At 41.4% G+C, this 20,536-nt stretch overlaps 1 protein-coding gene across 4 annotated transcripts in view; it reads right to left on the bottom strand.

Annotated features, from left to right (window-relative positions):
- Window positions 1–1,266: 1,266 nt before the first annotated feature.
- Window positions 1,267–20,536, bottom strand: part of LOC307249680 (protein NLRC3-like) — a 30,860-nt gene continuing 11,590 nt past the window's right edge. The window contains exons 1-12 of one of the 4 annotated variants that reach the window (XM_080026525.1): window positions 14,977–15,089; window positions 12,960–13,062; window positions 12,662–12,742; window positions 12,445–12,588; window positions 9,479–9,598; window positions 8,953–9,034; window positions 8,800–8,833; window positions 6,881–8,684; window positions 6,448–6,621; window positions 6,142–6,306; window positions 4,352–4,398; window positions 1,267–2,108 (exon numbers count right to left, since the gene is read on the bottom strand). In XM_080026525.1, the coding sequence (XP_079882651.1) occupies window positions 1,579–2,108; window positions 4,352–4,398; window positions 6,142–6,306; window positions 6,448–6,621; window positions 6,881–8,684; window positions 8,800–8,833; window positions 8,953–9,034; window positions 9,479–9,598; window positions 12,445–12,588; window positions 12,662–12,742; window positions 12,960–13,048 (3,270 nt within the window). In that variant the 5' untranslated portion in view covers window positions 13,049–13,062; window positions 14,977–15,089 and the 3' untranslated portion in view covers window positions 1,267–1,578. Of the gene's footprint in view, window positions 2,109–4,351; window positions 4,399–6,141; window positions 6,307–6,447; window positions 6,622–6,880; window positions 8,685–8,799; window positions 8,834–8,952; window positions 9,035–9,478; window positions 9,599–12,444; window positions 12,589–12,661; window positions 12,743–12,959; window positions 13,063–14,976; window positions 15,090–20,536 lie in introns of those variants that run through there. The other 3 variants (XM_080026526.1, XM_080026527.1, XM_080026524.1) reach the window with 3 other exon arrangements.

The raw sequence follows: 20,536 nt of genomic DNA, 5'->3' as shown, positions 1-20,536 counted from the left end.
ACATCCCCTTTGGACAAAAGCGGTGGTGTTTTTACTACGCCAACTGTAACGCCTTGTTTCCACATACGTATGTCACTCGTGTCCGTTTTACGGATGGTTATTCTCCTCCGCTTTCGGCTAAAATCCTTCATATCTCTGTCTGTCAGTCATAGAAACCTATTTTGGTGTCTAGTTGTAGGTTTTCAAGGCCATAGATTCAAATAAATACTGTTTAGAGACACTTTGAATAATATTTACATGTGTACGTTACACCATAGGGGAGAACGGGGTTATATGTCTCACGGGTTGGTTGTCACATTCATTATATCTCGGCACCAGAATGCGCTGTCTCTGAAATTTTGGTATGGAAATGTCCAGAAATTGGGATCAGAGGTCACCTACATAGTCTTCCTTGGAGTTAGACAGCTGAATTTGAGGTGAGACGACTGTTTGTGTTTTTCATGTCAAATTGAAAATATTTAGCTCCTCAGTATTTTTCTTCTAGGCTTTTACACAATGGGTTAATAACAAAACACTTGTTACCCTTAAAAAGTGTGAAGGGAAAGCTATAGTTTAGATTGTTGTTAGCTAGCTAACTAGTTGTTAGATGGTTGTTAGCCTTGATGCCAGCAAGAAATTCCAGGGTTGGTCGTCACATTTTCTTTGGGGTTGGTTGTCACATGTTATCAACAGGCTGCAGCCAGGAAAGGAACCCAAAAACAAAAGAAAATGTCAAGCTGTATCCACACTGACAAAAAAGTGCTCTCCAATTGGTTGCATCTCTGTTCTTATAAATCACTTCATTTAGTTTTTATTAATTATAATTATTCATAATGTCAATATGTATAATAACACGATATGTTCATCAATAATCATATGAGAAATTATCAACACAAATTTGCCTATTAACGCCACTTTAAGCCAAAGTCGTCTTCATGAAACAATGTAAATATATTTCTCTAAACAGTATTTATTTAATCTATGACTTTGAAAACCTACAACTAGACACCAAAAATAGGTTTCTATGACCCACAGACCCAGAGATATGAAGGTTTTTAGCCAAGGGTGCAATATGGTGGCCATTTTGGAAAATGGCCGCCAAGTGACGAGCGACGCGACAGCCATTTCAATGACTGTTTGACACTGCCTATGTGTAGGCTACATGTGTTTCTGTGTCCCACTTTCATAGACAGGTAACATTTAATCATGCATGAGCAAATATCTGCTTCCTACAGGCACATACTTGTAATACATTTCTGAAAAAAAGGAAAATTCTCCATTAGGACCAAGTGACTTTTCATTTATTTTTGTATACAGTAAAGCCCATTCAAAGTTCCTTACACAGAAGGAGAATGCAAAGCCACATTAATACAAGAAACACAGTACAGCTGGCCATAAACAGTTTGGAGTGTGCTATTGGGACAAACTTTAACTCATTTATTTCATCCTAACTTGGCTCCTTGAACTTGCCTCTTGCTTATATATCTGTCTCATCAGCGGTTGTTTTCACTGGGAGGCTCAGTCCATGTGATGTAACTTCTGCTGCTGTGGATTGTGGGTCAGAACCTTTACACCACAGGACTAGAAGTTGTCTCCCTCCTACAGACGACACAGAGACACTGAGGAGTCATACCAGACTGTAAACCCAGGGTAAAGAGGTTCAGTGAATGTGGTGTTGAAGGTGTGGAGGTGGAACAGAGAGTCAGAGGAGACTCTGTAGAAGGACAGAGAGCCAGCAGGACAGTCCACATACACTGCTACTCTGCTAGAGACAGAGGAGGAGGAGCGGATGGATGTTCTTATGTTATTGTGACGGACAGAGTAATGACCAAGATCAGAGCAGATCAGACTCCAGGAATGATCATCCCCTCCAAACCTTCTGTCTGTATCGACTCCTTTCCTTCTGATTCCTCTGTAACTTACTGATATATTAACATCTCCACTCCACTCTACTACCCAGTAACCGTGACCAGTCAGCCCATTACTACACAACAGCTGAGGATAGAAGTCAAATCTCTCTGGATGATTAGGATACGGCTGCTCCTCCACCCATGTCACCTTCCTGTTGTTGTGAGACAGTTTGAGCCATCTGCTTACTGTGTTTGTGTCCAGTGTGAGTTCACAGGCCCCTGATGGAGAGAAAAAGACACAACACAGCAGCAGTTTATCATTAGACACCTGAAGGGTTTATATTCTGTTTGTGTCCTGATGTTCATTTCTATAAAGTTTAGTGATGACACATTTTGTCTGTGGTGTAAAGAAAACCTGTAAACCATACTCGAGTAAGAGTAGAGATACTACAGACCTATTACTAGGGATGGAAATTGATAAGAATTTAACGATTCCGATTCCGGTTCCGATTCTGCTTATTGATCCGATTCCTTATCAATTCTCTTATCGATTCTCATTGGGTGAGAGAATAAGTACGAATGAGTTTTTTTGTATTATCTCTCTTTAATATCTCATCAGAGGTGTGTCTAGTGTGTGCCTTGAAAGATTATCAAGAGTAGGCTACTTTAGGATTAGGAAATTGTCAATTTTCACATTAATTGGTCCAGACAAAAAAAAGCCTTTCATTTTAAGCCCAAATGCCATTATGTGCCCTAAAAACTAAAACACGGACTGAAAACAGTCAAGGAAGAGCTTGTGCCTTTTCGAATATTAACAGTGCTCATTTGCACTTGAAACAAAATTCAACTGACATAATAAATACAAACAAGTCTTTTGAAAAGATAAGATTAACTATCAACTTTGGCAAATTAACCATTTTATGCAGAAAAATCATCATGTTTGCCCTCTCAGGAAGGATACGAGATATTTAATGTATGTTAAGTGTTATTATATCATGATTGCGTGCGCCCTTACTCTGAAAGGGCAACGTGATGATGTCACTACGTTCAAGTGAGGGAACCCTTTCTTTATAGGTCCGTGGAAGGAACGCCTCAGGTCAAACTGTGTCACGTTGTACGTTGTTGTTGAACTGAATGCACAGTAGTCAGTCATGTAGGTTATTCAAGAAGAGAATAAATACGCCAGAAAGGCTAAAAGACAATGTATCGCTTTGCTTAGTGACGAGGAGTCACCGCTCCATCTTAGCTTTACAATGTACGCTGTTCATATGTGCAGCGCGGTGTTTATTATTAATATAATGGCCCGTCATCAGACACACGTAGCGAATGGTTTTATACACATCGATTCCATCAAGTAATCCAAGGCAGAGCTTTTTGTATGGGCAGGGATCGTTATTTTAAGTGTCTTACTGTCTTTATAAAGTGTCTTGTTAAACGTTTTCTTATCACCGGACCGCCGAGTCCCGCTGTGTGTTGTTTTGGGTTCGTCCCCACCGCCGTGCATAAAGGCAGCAATAACAGCTGATGAACGAGATTTAACAGCGCTCAATAAATCCTTTTTGCTTTGCTTTATGCTGCTCTCGCCTTTTTATGTATCTCCCTCTTTTATCAGCCCACACCTAGGCCTACACACACGTTCATTCTCATACATTTTATGTTCAAATCCAAGTGATGGGCATTTCTGGTGCAGACTAGTAGACTAAGGCAGCGGAGCGGACGTTTAAATGTTTAACCGTCAGGATCGCCTGCGCTCGTGCTTGTGCGCGTGTTGTTTGACGAAATGGAAACTTTACAATTGTTGCAAGTGGCCATATTGTCGCCTTTTTGCTTGAATTACAACCAAACGTTAGAGCACTTCTGCCTCGACGCCATGTTTGCTGCGTTCTGAACCAAAACAAAGCAGCGCGAGTGTCAAGTCATGACGCATTTGCAACGAGCGGAACCGTTAAGCAGAAATGTTAAGCAGGCATGTTAATGATTCCAAGGAATTGGTTCACTAGGCACCGGTTCTGAACAAGAACCGGTTCTCGATTCCCATCCCTACCTATTAAAGAACCACTTGAGTAAAGTAAAAAAGGATCTGATTTTAAAAGTATAAGTATGTGTAAGTATAATGAGGAAAATGTACCTAAAGTATTAAAGTCAAAGTGACTGTCCTACTATCATACTGTATATTAGATTATTATTATATCATGCATTTAAAAGCACTATTTGTAGCTGGGAATAATCTGCAAAGACATTTTATTTTCATTGTGAATTTAAGTTTTTATTATTTATTTGTATTTAAAGAATTATTGTTTCCCTGGTAAAAAGTAAAATGATGAAAAGGAAAAGCGGCAGATTTCCAATTTGGGAAACATGACATTCCATTTGTATTGAAAATACTGTTATCAAAATAAATTATTTTTTGTCAAAATGCTCAAGTAAAGTACAAGTGCATAAAACGTGTACCTAAAAACATTTATTAGTTATAAAACACGTCTGCGTTTTGTCTCCATCAGTCAAACTGAATCCACACTTACACTTCCTCACACCAGGTGTTAACCTCTGCTCTCCACCGTGGTCCACCCTGGAGGAAAAAAACACAGTCAGAATGATTTTCTATCAACATGAGTCCTAACTGCTGTTCAACATGAAGCAGTGTTCCTCAGTGTGTCAGTGTGACAGAGAAACAGACTGAAACTCCTCATCTGTCTCCATCATTCTCTCACTGCTACCACAAGAAGAATATAATTTATATTTATTAGAGCTGACAACTCTGTGTATTATGAAAAAAGAAATCGAAACTGGCCTTGTGCCCGGATGGAATGACTAAGGGGGCTGTTAAAAATGTCTAGGGGGTGACATTTTAACATCCCCCTTAGTCAGGGCTGTACAGTGCAACAGTTTTGATCGCATTTGCTACTGAAATTGATCACGTGCGATGATGAATACGAATCCATTCGCACTCTTGCGACAGCTTGCTAATGAGGAGAGGCTGTCTTTGAAACACAGAGGAGAGATGCACAACACTGCTTAGAGGGCTCTACATTAACACTGCGGGTAAATGAGTCTTAGGCGAGTAAGAGTCCACCCTCCACTTTGGTTGGTGAAAGATGTGTGTCCTCGGGATCTGTGCTCGTGCAGCGATTCTAGGTATAAAAACTTCACGGCTTCAACGGCAATTACCGGAAGGAGACGGCACATTACCGCAGTTAAGTTAGCGTGTGTACAAACAGAACTAGCCAAACGTGAGTTGACTTTTATTTTGAAGCCGGTAAGAACAGGAAGTTAGCGCTTTTTTCTAGCTTGAAAGGCAACTCCTTCAGCTGCAGAGAGCAGTCAACAGTAGCCTAGTCTATTTAAACAAAGTTTTAAATAAGCCACTGAAAAGCTACTGCCAACACATTCACAACAACCTATTTAATTTATCCTAAATTGTACTAATATGTATACTTATTTATTTAATAGGCTATGTTTAATGTTTTAAAGTTTGGTTTTAATTAACAGAAGGACATTATAATAATAATTCTGAATCAGCAAAAAATTGCAATTGGCAGGTTAGATTCTTTTGTCTAAATTGCAATCAGTGCACCCCTATTAATTTTTCCATAATTATTACTGCACACACTAGGATATCATATTAATTGTGAATCTCAAATGAGACCAGGATGACATGCTCAAAGGTAATTAGAGCAAAATGCAAGGGTTAAGGTTATGCAAGTTTTCAATCATAGCCTACTTTGTGTGCTACCAAATTTATTTTTGTGCTACTGAATTTGTTTGCTTGCTAGCACCAGTGCTACCACCTAAAAAAATAAGCGTACAGCCCTGCCCTTAGTCATTCCCCGACCTTCAGGATTCAGGAGTGGAGCGTTTGTCTGTTGGACTGAAGAGTCCACACTATAAACTGGAAACACTCAGGTCAGAATTCATCTGTTTGTTTAACAGTTGCTCTTTCAAATCCTGCTCATCCACCTCCTAGCATCTTCCAACCTTAGACTTTCCATCCTGGCACAAGGCCTGAAATCCTCCTCTGTACTGAATTGAGAAATCGATTATGAATCAAGAATTGATTTTGAATCAAATTGTGGGATTCCTAAATATTCACACTCCTAATTACCGCACCTTTGTCCTTACACCACTCTCAGAAGCATTTTACTCCCCATTTAGATTGATTCATGGTTTTATTGTTTTCCTGTCACGGTTATGAACCAATCAAATCGCTTGATTTGAGCTACCAGTTTTATAAGAGAAGACACATGTCCTTCTTCATGATGGACCAGAGGGGAAGGACACCAGCAGTGTGTGAGCTCTTGTTGTCTGTCCATACCTGAGAGTGTCCAGTCTCCAGTCTGGATCCTCCGACAGCAGCTTCACTCCTGAGTCTCCAGGATGGTTGTAGCTCAAGTCCAGCTCTCTCATATGGGAGGGGTTGAATTTCAGAGCTGAGGCCAAATACTTACAACCTTCTGTTGTGACCAGACAGCCTGACAGACTGGAATTAGAAAAATATCAAGAATTCAGTATTTTAGAAAATCATGTCAGTGCGAAAATCCTACAGATGTTGACCTGATGCTAGAAGGTGGATGAGCAGTATTTCAAAGATCAACTGTTAAACAAACAGATGAATTCTGACCTGAGTGTTTCCAGTTTACAGTGTGGACTCTTCAGTCCAACGGACAGACGCTTCACTCCTGAATCCTGCAGGGCGTTGTTACTCAGGTCCAGCTCTCGCAGACTAGAGGACTGGGAGCTGAGAACTGAGGACAGAGCTTCACAGCTTATCTCTGAGAGTTTACAGCCACTCAGCCTGGAGGGGAATTTATAGAAAAAAATACACAATTGTTTATAATTTAAGAAATTAAGCACTATTGAGTTTGACTAGGAATGTGGATTGTAACCTTTTATTAATATTAAAGTTATTCTCCGCTAGATTTTCATCTAGTTAGCTGCCTGTTAAGTTCAAACATTAGTGATTTTTTGGTTTTGAAAAAGCAGAGCCATGTGATTCATGTAACTGGGTTTTAACAGCCATCCTTCCTGTTAACAGGTTTCATGTGTCCACCTACAGAGCTTTGTTGGAGGCTTTGACCACTGGCAGCAGCCTCAGAAGAGCCTCCTCTGAAGCAGAGTATTTCTTCAGGTCAAACACGTCCAGATCTTCTTCTGATGACAGTAAGATGAAGACCAGAGCTGACCACTGAGCAGGAGACAGTTTATCTGAGGAGAGACTTCCTGATCTCAGGGACTGTTGGATCTGCTCCACTAGAGAATGATCATTCAGTTCATTCAGACAGTGGAACAGATTGATGCTTTTCTCTGAAGAGATATCCTCACTGATCTTATTCTTGATGTACTCAACTGTTTTCTTGGTATCTGTTTCCTTGTTGGTGTCCGAGCTACTTCCTGTCTGTGTCAGCAGACCTCTTAGGAGATTCTGATTGGTCTGCAGTGAAAGACCCAGGAGGAAGCGGAGGAACAAGTCCAGGTGTCCATTTGGACTCTGTAAGGCCTTGTCCACAGCACTCTGGTGGAGATGTTTTGGAATAGCTTTGCCTCTGGAGACTTTAGACCTTTGTTCTTCTGACATCAGATTGACTCCATAGTTGATGAATGTCAGATGGACATGAAGAGCAGCCAGAAACTCCTGAACGCTCAGATGGACGAAGCAGAACACCTTGTCCTGGTACAGTCCTTTCTCTTCTCTAAAGATCTGTGTGAACACTCCTGAGTACACTGAGGCTGCTGTGATATCGATGCCACACTCTGTCAGGTCTGATTCATAGAAGATCAGGTTTCCTTTCTGCAGCTGCTCAAAAGCCAGTTTTCCCAGAGACTCAATCATCTTCCTGCTCTCTGGACTCCAGTGTGGATCTGTCGCAGCTCCTCCATCATACTTGGTGTTCTTCAGTTTGGCCTGAACCACCAGGAAGTGGATGTACATCTCAGTCAGGGTCTTGGGAAGCTCTCCTCCCTCTCCAGTCTTCAACACATCCTCCAGAACTGTAGCTGTGATCCAGCAGAAGACTGGGATGTGGCACATGATGTGGAGGCTTCGTGATGCCTTGATGTGGGAGATGATTCTGCTGGCCTGCTCCTCATCTCTGAATCTCTTCCCGAAGTATTCCTCCTTCTGTGGGTCAGTGAACCCTCTGACCTCTGTCACCATGCCAACACAGTCAGGAGGGATCTGATTGGCTGCTGCAGGTCGTGTGGTTATCCAGAGGCGAGCAGAGGGAAGCAGTTTCCCCCTGATGAGGTTTGTCAGCAGCACATCCACTGAGGTGGACTCTGTGACATCAGTCAGTATCTCATTGTTGTGGAAGTCCAGAGGAAGTCGACACTCATCCAGACCGTCAAAGATGAACACAACGTGGAACTCTTCAAAGCTGCAGATTCCTGCTGCTTTGGTTTCAGTGAAAAAGTGATGAACAAGTTCCACCAAGCTGAACTTTTTCCCTTCCTGCACATTCAGCTCTCTGAACGTGAATGGAAATGTGAACTGTATGTCCTGGTTGGTTTTGTCTTCAGCCCAGTCCAGAGTGAACTTCTGTGTTAAGACTGTTTTCCCAATGCCAGCCACTCCCTTTGTCATCACTGTTCTTGGTTCATCTCTTCCAGGTAAGGCTTTAAAGATGTCTTCTTGTCTGATGGTTGTTTCTGGTCTGTGTGGTTTCCAGGATGCTGTTTCAATCTGTCTGACCTCATGTTCATCATTGACCTCTCCAGTCCCTCCCTCTGTGATGTAGAGCTCTGTGTAGATCTGATTCAGAAGGGTTGGGTTTCCTGCTTTAGCGATCCCCTCAAACACACACTGGAACTTCTTCTTCAGGTTTGACTTTAGTTCACGCTGACAAACTCCAGAATTACTTCCTGAATTAAAACAATAGAAATTATATCAATGAGTAATTATAATTTAAAATGCAAATATGAATGCAGACACCCATTTTCCCTTTAATCTCTTGAGACTTTAATACATTTCACTTACTGCTCCACAGGCTGTCAGCCAGGTCCTCCTGAAGCTGCAACAGAATATTAAATGAAACATCAGAAACATGATGGACAGGCTGACAGTCCAAGTAAAACATGGAAGTTATTGTGAACAGAACAGATGGAAAGTAGTTGTTGTTCATGTACAGACCATGAATGTGGAGTCCAGGTGTGTTTGTTGCTGCTGGGCAGACCGACCACTGGGAACTTCTGAGACCTCCTGGTCCAACATGCTGTCGGAATACAGATTAATTATTAGATTTATTTTAATTTAGATAATTTTTGGTCATTTCTTCACGCATTATTCTACAGAGTGGAGAGACAGACATGAAATGGGGATAGGGAGAGGAGTGACATGCAGATAAAGACCCTGGTTGAAATTGAACCCCAGTTGAGCCACAATGGGGGGGGGGGGGGGGGGGGGTGGGGGAGCTCTAAGCACTGCACCATGGCACAATTACAGGAAATGTAAGGGCTCACCAAGAAAAACCCACAGAGAGGGAAAATCCCCTTTTAATCTTCAGGCACAGAAGCTGATGGAGACAGTTAAAGGATCAAGGTAAGGATGATAACTTATCTGTAATACATGCGATGCCCCACGCTCTAATCAGAACTAATGTGATTCTCCCATCAAGAGAGAGATGGATAGTAACAGACACAAACAGTTACATTCTGACCTCTGATCAGCAGACTGGGCTCCATCTCTGAAGTTAATAGGTTTACCCATAGACCAGTCACTCTTGAAGGACACACAACTGGGTCCAGGTCCAGGAGAGTCTGGTTTGTTATGTTGGATCCTGATGGAATCACAACAATGTTAAATGCTTCTGAATATTATTGTTTGACTTTTGAATGTTTAAATACTGTAAACGAGGGGGTTTAAAGCACATCGTATATGTAAAAAAGATATTTGCAAACCTAAAGATTTAGGAGGGCTGGCCTTACCCTTCTGCCAGCACTATTATTGGGCAGCCAATGCCCGTGCACTCATCTACTGGCAGGACGCATATCCTGATAACTTAAGGATCTCCTATTTATGGTCTTAATTTCTCATTAATGACTCCTATAGAGCAACCTGACACGAATCACATCACAAAAAACTATGTAGATTTTCGGGAAGCTCTTCCTCTCATCTGGGCGCTTTCAGCATTACCATTGTAGGGGGTCAAACCTATGGACAACTCTGGACTGCCACCGTGCGGCCAAAACACTGCGGTGCACCCTTACCTCGGCAGGTGGGCGTGTTTAAGCCCAGCCGTAAAGCCCAGCCGTAAAGCCGGTAGCAGCCTGCAACCCCGGATGAACACCGGAAACCCCGGTATCTTTAAAAGGACTCGCGAGCTGCTGCTTCCCCCTCTCTGGTATCGGCTCGCTACCGATCAGTATAGGGACAACCCGTTTGTACAAATCAAAGGACCCTCTTCGATCCTGAAACCACCAACCACGTTGTTTTACCAAAAGCTTTCGTTTACGGCTGTGACAAACTTCAAAGCAACAAAGTGAGTTGGAAAACTGTTCCGTTGGAACGACAAGAAGAATAGGCCTACCTCGTTTACAGGCAGTTTAACAGAGAAACTAGCCTTCGTCTGGACCCGGACCTCAGCCGATCGACTTGGTCCTTGATCGCCGTCCTTCGCCCAGCCTCCGCTGTGCCCTTTGCCTCTTTTCTGCGATCTGAAGACCGCCAGGAAAACTCACTAGCTCCCTGTCCCTGACCGCCACGGTCCCGAGCCTGGATCGCCGTCTCGCTGCCTCAAGGACACGACGGGCCTACCCGCCGCAACGAAGACGAGCAGAGAACACTTAAATGTTCACCAAGTGAGATTTTGCATTTATTTTACCTGGGCAGATGTTTTAGTTATTAGTACTTGTTAAAGTGTTGTTGAACAATACTGTTTATTTTCGAGTTGGTGTTTGCTATTTCTGATTGGCTTTGTGTTTCACTCAGCGAGTGGAAAGCAGTGTGGTTTTATTCTGCTGTGTGTTTTAAAACTTCACATTTTCCTTTTCCCTCCCCGCGCTCAATCGCGGTCTTTCCTCCTCTTCCTCTCTTCCTCTCCTACACACACACACACACACACACACACACACACACACACACACACACACACACACACACACACACACACACACACACACACACACACACACACACACACACACACACACACACACACACACACACACACCTTTTTGTAGGCTTGATCAGATATGATTGTGTAAAGATCGGCGGTAGTACCCATTCAAAGCGCAGATGATTTTCAAATCTTCCCGCGTGAGTCCTACCTCCCACCTTCTTCATGCCCCTTTGTTCTGAATCAGACGCCATTTGAGTGCTTGTGGTAGTTACTTCCCCTATCGGTAGGAAGTAGGAAAACCTAGCCTACCCCAATGCCATTTTGGGGCCCTACGCTCCTCCCCGTACCATTGGTGAAGTTTAATCTACACGCCCACTAGTCTCACTGAACGACTCCCTAGCGCCCCCGTGCGTTTGACTCAGCCATAGACACAAGTCACGTGGGAACTCTTTCCCCCCTCCTTTTCCCTACTCCTCCTCGACACACCCACTCACACACACACACACACACTCACTCACACACACTCACTCACTCACACACACACATACACTCACTCCCTCACTCACACACACACACACACACACACACACACACACATACTGGTACATGGCCGCACAGTCAACAATGTTCTAGACGTTTCTTTATTGAGTTTTGGTTAAACCTGCAGTGTGTAGAATTTTGGGTTTTATTTCCTAGCAGATTTTGTAGAAAGTAATTATAATATCCATGAGTACATTTAATTTAGTGCATAATAGCTGAAAAAAATGTTTTGAATTATTTTTTTCTCCCTCAGAAAGGGTCTCATATATGTCCATATTTCTTCATATTTTGGACCAAGGCCTGGTGCCGCCATCTTGAAAGTGTCATAGTTGGAATGTCATCAGGTGCATTGTTTAAAATGTAGAATTGTTCTTGTCCTTGAAGGCCACTGTAGCTTCTGTTATTATTCTAAAGGTTTGGGGTTACCCAGGGAGCGTTGCATTCTAGAACTTTGTAGAACTTTCTTGATGATGTCATATTACACACTGCACCTTTAAGTGTATTTTGCTTTATGCTTGTATAAAACGGATGTTACCTTAAGTTTCATTGTGTTTAAAAATAAATGTTCTTATATTGTAACCAGAAGTGTTTGTGATTTATTTGTGTGGATATTTACTGGAAAATCAGCAACTAACAAGTCAAGAATTATGTAGCCTTCAGTGTTATGGTCATATTACCAAATTTATAATAGTAATTATTGGATTACATTATTCTATGGAAATGACTATTGAGACTAGGCAGAGGTCTTGTTACTATTAAGGACTTGTACACTGATAATGTATTCTGTTCATTTGCTCAGCTGAGGGATAGATCGACATTGCAGCCATCTATTTTTTTCAGATACCTACAAATAAGGAGCTATGTCTGGGGTAACATTTTGAATTTTGCAATTCATAATCTCCCTGTTGAACTCCACTCCTTACTGATAACTAAACCTGATACCAAATAAGTAGTCTATAGGTTTGTAAACTTGTTTAAACTCAGGAGAGATGGATAGTGACAGACAGAAACATTTACATTCTGACCTCTGATCAGACTGGGCTCCACCTTTGAAGTTAATAGGTTTACCCATAGACCGGTCACTCTTGAAGGACACACAGCTGGGTCCAGGTCCAGGAGAGTCTGGTTGGTCATGTTGGAACCTGATGGAATCACAACAATGTAAAATGCTTCTAAAAATTATTGTTTGATCTTTGAATGTTTTAAAGACTGAAAACAACAAACTGTGAAATAAATAATTACTGTTGTCCAACTTTGAACCTTATAGGTTCTCCCATAGACCAGTCACTCTTGATGGACACACAGCTGGGTCCAGGTCCAGGTCTGTTCAACACAAAACACACACACACACACACACACACACACACACACACACACACACACACACACACACACACACACACACACACACACACACACACACACACACACACACACACACACACACACACACACACACACACACACACACACAGCTTTGAGTGTGAATAATGATGGTGCAGTGATTTGAGTCATGGACAGTTAGAGATCCTCATGTCACCTCTGAGCTTTGGTCTGGCCGTCATGTTCCCCACACAGAGTGGTTTTAGAGGGAGGGACTCCCTCCTCTGTGTCCTCACTCTGATCCATAGCAGAGCCCACACCTTCACACAAACACAACAACATGTTCATTCATTACAACAAGCTTTACATCACAGGACACATTAGTTCACTGTCACTAACAGACACAAACATTCAGGGCTGAAACCTGGTTGGACCCTAAACTGGATCTGATGACCCTGGAATGTGTTACACAGCTGCCAGATTCACCATCAACACAGTTTATATCATGCAGGGCTGTACGCTTATTTTTTTAGGTGGTAGCACTGGTGCTAGCAAGCAAAAAAATTCAGTAGCACAAAAATAAATTTGGTAGCACACAAAGTAGGCTATGATTGAAAACTTGCATAACCTTAACCCTTGCATTTTGCTCTAATTACCTTTGAGCATGTCATCCTGGTCTCATTTGAGATTCACAATTACTATGATATCCTAGTGTGTGCAGTAATAATTGTAGAAAAATGAATAGGGGAGCACTGATTCAACAATTTAGAAAAAAGAATCTAACCTGCCAATTGCAATTTTTTGCTGATTCAGAATTATTATTATAATGTCCTTCTGTTAATTAAAACCAAACTTTAAAACATTAAACATAGCCTATTAAATAAATAAGTATACATATTGGTACAATTTAGGATAAATTAAATAGGTTGTTGTGAATGTGTTGGGAGTAGCTTTTCAGTGGCTTATTTAAAACTTTGTTTAAATAGACTAGGCTACTGTTGACTGCTCTCTGCAGCTGAAGGAGTTGCCTTTCAAGCTAGAAAAAAGCGCTAACTTCCTGTTCTTACCGGCTTCAAAATAAAAGTCAACTCACGTTTGGCTAGTAAGAGGCTTTTAATGTGAAGGCGCACAGGAAATGTTCTGTTTGTACACGCGCTAATTTAACTGTGGTAATGTGCCGTCTCCTTCCGGTAATTGCCGTTGAAGCAGTGAAGTTTTTATACCTAGAATCGCTGCACGAGCACAGATCCCGAGCACACACATCTTTCACCAGCCAAAGTGGAGGGTGGACTCTTACTCGCCTAAGACTCATTTACCCGCAGTGTTAATGTAGAGCCCTCTAAGCAGTGTTGTGCATCTCTCCTCTGTGTTTCAAAGACAGCCTCTCCTCATGATCAACCTGTCGCAAGAGTGCGAATGGATTCGTATTCATCATCGACACACACACACACACACACACACACACACACGCACATGTCAACTGCACACACACACACACACACACACACACACACACGGTTCTCAGCTAAAACCACACCTACATTATATTTGTTGAATACATTCATTCCAGTGCCTGGCAGGCCTATAAAACGCAACAGGGAAAAAAAACTATGAAGTGAAAAGTAATGGGAAAACGTTGCATCTGGTGGTGCTCATCCCCTCAAACATGTATTGAATGGAAATAACAATTTTCTGTGTGTTTTTTCAAGAAACAGTGACATCATTTAATCAACTGCATTTAAAGGGTGTTAGTCTGCAAAACAATTGAATATTTGCAGGTTTTGAACAGGACAGAAGTTGAGTGAAATATTTCACCAAAAAAGTGGAATTAAATATTAATCCATAACATGTCTATACTTGTTTCACCACCAATAAATGACAAGCATTTCATGAGAAAAGTTCAGCAATAAAAGCAGCTCAGCCAAGTTGATTCAAGGTGTGGGACCAGTTCAGACACGTCCTGAATATTTCACTGATGATGTGAGCTCAGATTACAATCAAACTGCTGTTGATTCTACTGAACAAACTAACAATATTACACGGGAATGTTTTCTAAAGTCATTGTGCCTTAACCCGAAGAGAAACTCTACAGCATATCACAAATAGATATTAAGAAACAGCCAATCAGCATCAGGAAACATTTCTACCGTCCAGTTAAACAGCGACACAGCACAATGTGATCAAAGTGATCCTGATGATCAGACATTTACAGGTTTCTCTGGGAGGATTCTCACCTGCTGAACTGACTTCAGGTCGACTTACAGACACTTTCCACCTTCATGTGTGGAGGAAACACTGGGAGAGAAGCCGCTGCTCATTTCATCCTGCTCAGTCCTGGTGTGTGTGTGATCTGAGGACGCCGTCACACCCTCATAACTTAACAGTCAAAGTCTAAAAAAACACCAATAGTCACGTGATAACCTGTTCAACAAGTGCCGAATGTCTCATGTCTGTCTCCGCCTCCTCTCCTTTACCTGCCTGAGTCTAATGTTGATCCATTGTACCTGTGTCTAAGATATGTGTTTATATTGTTTATGATCCGTTTCAAAATTATTTCATGATTAAAAAAGAGTTTTCCATTTGGTCTTGACATTGTGTGGCACCTTTCCTCCATAGAATTACATCTTTACAGAAACTCAGTCAGTGTGTTGTAGTTCCAGTATCCGTCCACTAGATTAAAAACAATAATCACTACATTTAAAGAGTCATATGTGTTTACTATTGGGAAATTATTTAATGAAGTATATAATATAACGTTTTCAAAGAAAGATCATTTTGACTCATGTTCAACATCAAAGGGTTAAAAAAACAGAATTAAATGATAGACTTATTTAACAAAAACCAAAAGTGTAGAAAAACAGTAAATCTTCAGTGATATCTTGTTGGTTTGGTGTCTGGGGCGTAAGCAGCTGTTTCTGCCACTTCAGCTGCGTTCAGCTCAGATAGAAAACTCATAGTTCACACCTGGACTCCTTTCACTGCTTCAAGTCATTCTGGTGCATTCTTCTATTATTCCTCCTCATTGTCCTACAGCTGTTCTCTAATATAATGTGTTTTTGCAGCATTCTTTGGGATTTTTTTCGTTCTTTGGGTGTTTTTTGCTCCGTTTCTTTGGCCGTTATTTGGACGATTGAGTGGTTTTCCTTTTACAAAAAGAGCGGGAAAAAACTGATAATGGCAACAAAAGAGTGACTAAAGAGTATTGCTAAAATAAGACATCACAAATAAAAGTACAACAATTGTCAGTTTGGGCTGTTTTTGGGTGCCTTTTTGGGGACTCTTTTTGGGGAGTTCTTTTTGACCAAAAAATCTTTAAAAATTGTAAATAATGCATCAAAATGGGACAAATGTATGTGTTCTAATATTGTGCAAGATATTTTCTATGTATTTTGCGACTCTCTTTGCTATGCTTTTCTCATTGTCCTTCAACTGTTCTCTAATATAATGGGTTTTTTTGCAGTGTTTTTGGGGTGGTTTATGGGGCGATTGGATGTTTTTTCGGCAAAAAGAGCGTGAAAAAGGGGACAAAAAAATTACAATAAAGGCGACAAAAGATGTGGTTAACAAAAATGACATCACAATTGAATATAAAAACATTGTCCGATTGGGGTGTTTTTTGGTGCCTTTTTGGAGCCTTTTTTAGTTCTTTTGACGAAAAAGCATCACAAGAAGCGTAAATAATGCATCAAAACCAAAATATATATATTAATATTAAAAAAGAGATACATGCTGCAGTTGGCCATAAAAAGTATTTAGTTTGCATGCAGTATGCTCCAATTTGTACAGTTATACTTCATCATAACAGCACGCCTTGAACTTGCCTCTTAGATTGATTAGATTCACTTTGTCATAACACAATAACAAGTTACAATGCAACAACATGTAGGTGGGTCTAACCAGAGTGCAAACATCGGTTTTATGCAATATGTGTCAATTTAAATATGTACAGTATTTATGTTCTATACAGCGAATCATTAATTACAACAGTAATACATCATTTAACAGTAAAGTAAAGTCCAAGTAGTGCAAATAGAAAGTGCATGCGCAGTAGGGAATAGGCAGTATGAGATAGAGATGGGTATCTTGTAAGCAGTCTAACTGCTGAGGGGAAGAAGCTGTTTTTAGTCGTTTGTTTTTCCTGGGAGGCTGCGGTAGTGTGCCCCAGAGTGGGTACCACGTTGGAGGATGATCAGTCCATGGTTGGGGTGAGAGGTTGATGATGTTACCTGGCTTTCATAGGCACCTCTTCTCATATATTGAGGTTATGGTAGGGAGTGTTGTCTTGGTGATGCGTTGGGCGATCTTCACCACCCTCTGCAGTGATTTTAAGTCCTTGATGTTTCCGTACCAGACTGTGATGCAGGTGGTGAGGATGCTCTCGATGGAACAGCGGTAAAATTTCAACAGCGCTTTGGGAGGATAGATGGATTTGAGCCAGTTTCCTGAGGAAGATGATTCGTTTGTGGGCCTTCTTGAAGAGGGTTGTGATGTTGGGGGTCCAGGAGAGGTCCTCAGAGATGTGGACTCCAAGGAACTTAAAGCTGGTGACACGCTCAACCTCCCCTGATATGGACAGGGGGGTGCGTGCCTGTTTGGTTCCTTCTGAAGTCCACGATGATCTCTTTGGTCTTGTGTGTGTTGAGGACCAGGTTGTTGTTGGTGCAACACTCTGCTATGTGCCAGACCTCCTCCCTGTATGCCGTCTCCTCATTAATGCTGATGAGCCCGACCACTGTTGTGTCGTCTGCACCATGTGTGTTTGAACCATGCACAGGACTGCAGTGGGAAGAGGGAATAGAGGAGGGAGCAAAGCATGGAGCCCTGAGGAAGACCAGTGTTCACGATGAGGGTTTGAGAAGTGAGTTTTTCCAGTCTGACATGCTTGGGTCTGTTGTTATTGCTTATATATCCATCTCATCACTGGTTGTGTTCACTGGGAGGCTCAGTCCATGTGATGTAACTTCTGCTGCAGTGGATTGTGGGTCAGAACCTCCATAAAGCTACTGGTTTAAACCACAGGACTGGAAGTTGTCTCCCTCCTACAGACGACACAGTGACACTGAGGAGTCATACCAGAAGTCCAACCCAAACCCAGGGTAAAGAGGTTCAGTGAATGTGGTGTTGAAGGTGTGGAGGTGGATCAGTGAGTCAGAGGAGACTCTGTAGAAGGACACAGAGCCAGCAGGACAGTCCACATACACTGCTACTCTGTTGGAGACAGAGGAGGAGGAGGAGATGGATGTTTTTATGTCATTGTGCCAGACAAAGTAACGACCATCATGATCAGAGCAGATCAGACTCCAGGACTGATGAGTACCTCCAAACACACAGTCTGTACCACCTCCTTTTCTGATGATTCCTCTGTAACTCACTGATATATTAACTTTTCCTCTCCACTTGACCTCCCAGTAACAGCGACCAGTCAGACCATTACTACACAGCAGCTGAGGATAGGAGTCAAATCTCTCTGGATGATCAGGATATGACTGCATCTCCTCCTCCCATGTCACCTTCCTGTTGTTGTCAGACAGTTTGAGTTTTCTGCTCACTGTGTTTGTGTCCAGTGTGAGTTCACAGGAATCTGATGGAGAGAAAAAGACACAACACAGCAGCAGTTTATCATCAGACACCTGAAGGGTTTATTCTCTGATTGTGTCCTGATGTTCATTTCTATAGAGTTTAATGATGACACATTGTGTCTGTGGTGTAAAGAAAACCTGAAAACCATATTTGAGTAAGAGATACTACAAACCTATTCACATTTTAATTAGATTTTTTTTTGTGGATTTAAGTTTGTATTATTTATTTGTATTGAAGGATCTTTTTATTGTTTGCTTGTTAAAAAGGAAAATTATTAAAAGGAAAAGCAGCAGATTTCCAAATTGAAAAGTTGGAACCATGACATTCCTGGCATATTTGCATTTAAATGACTATTTTCAAAATAAATGTATGCTCAAAATGCTCAAGTAAAGTACAAGTGCATACAACTTGTACCTAAATACATTTAGTTAAAATACACGTCTGCATTTTGTCTCCATCAGTCAAACTGAATCCACACTTACACTTCCTCAGACCAGGTTTTAACCTCTGCTCTCCACCGTGGTCCACCCTGGAGGAAGAAACACAGTCAGAATGATTTTCTATCAACAGGAGTCCTAACTGCTGTTCATTATGAAGCAGTGTTCCTCAGTGTGTCAGTGTGACAGAGAAACAGACTGAAACTCATCAACTGTCTCCACCATTCTCTCACTGCTGTCTGCCACAAGAAGAAGATTATATATTTATTAGGGATTTCAATTTAATTAAATATTATGAATTTTGTTTTTTACTAATACTCTAAAGTCACTTTTTTCACCTTCATCAGTTTTTTCTTTTCTTTTTGTAATGAAAACACCCAATGAAGCAAAATACACCCAGAAAACACTGTTGAAAATGATCTTTCTATAAAAAATTGTATTACTTTCAGACCCTGCGTCCATTGGAATGGACATGACATATTTCTTTCTCTAAACCAATAAATACTCTGTAATTGGATGATGTCAGCACTGCTGGTTACTGATTGGATCCTGATTATCCAATCAAAATCATGTAATGACTTTGAGCATGCTCTGAGAGAGTGACAGACATCTGACAAGACAAGTATGGCTGAGCCGATCCAGAGAAGGAAGAGTAACTGCCCATTTTCAATCTAAAATCTACATTTATGTTCATGCTAGCCAAACAAACATGCTCTCAGTATAATTTCAACTATTACAAGTGATATTATTTGAAGTTATTTTGAACATATGTCACGTAATTAATTTGTAGGATTTTTTCAAAGTCCGATGTCCATTGCAATGGACATCAGGAGTCGGGCGAATAACCTTGTTAAAGGTTAATTAGCATACTATAAAAAGCATGGTTATGTGTTGGAAGTTCCATGATCGTTTACTGAAGGCAAAACTGATTAATTTTTTATGTCAATCCTACATATATGGTCTTCATGTGCATGTTCAGATTGCGTCACAGCATTTCCCTCTCTTCTAGTAGGCACTGGGCTTTCCTGGTGATGACCTCACTGCTATTGCCTACCCTCGCTGTGATACACCTATCAAGTAGATGTGCATGTTCAGAAACTTACACAGACTCAAAAACATCCAGTTCCAGATGTTTAGGCCATACCTGAGGACATACAGTATCTCACAAAAGTGAGTACACCCCTAACATTTCTTCAAATATTTCATTATATCTTTCCATGCGACAACACTGAATAAATGACACTTTGATACAATGTCAAGTAGTCAGTGTACAGCTTGTATAACAGTGTAAATTTACTGTCCCCTCAAAATAACTCGACACACAGCCATTAATGTCTAAACTGCTGGCAACACAAGTGAGTACACCCCTAAGAAAAAATGTCCAAATTGGGCCCAAAGTGTCAATATTTTGTATTGCCATCATTATTTTCTAGCACTGCCTTAACCCTCTTGGGCATGTAGTTCACTAGAGCTTCACAGGTTGCAACTGGAACCCTCTTCTACCCATTCATGACGACATCAAGGAGCTGGTGGATATTAGAGTCCTTGCGCTCCTCCATCTCCCGTTTTAGGATGCCCCAAAGATGCTCAATAGGGTTTAAGACTGGAGACATGCTTGGCCAGTCCATAACCTTTACCCTCAGCTTCTTTAGCAAGCCAGTGGTCGTTCGGAGGGGTGTTTGGGGTCGTTATCATGTTGCAGTACTGCCCTGTGGCCCAGTTTATGAAGGGAGGGGATCATGCTCTGCTTCAGTATGTCACAGTACATGTTAGAATT

Source organism: Ammodytes marinus (assembly GCF_949987685.1).
Source record: "Ammodytes marinus genome assembly, chromosome: 4".
NCBI lineage: Eukaryota > Metazoa > Chordata > Actinopteri > Uranoscopiformes > Ammodytidae > Ammodytes > Ammodytes marinus.
This window is presented reverse-complemented; position numbering and strand designations above follow the sequence as displayed.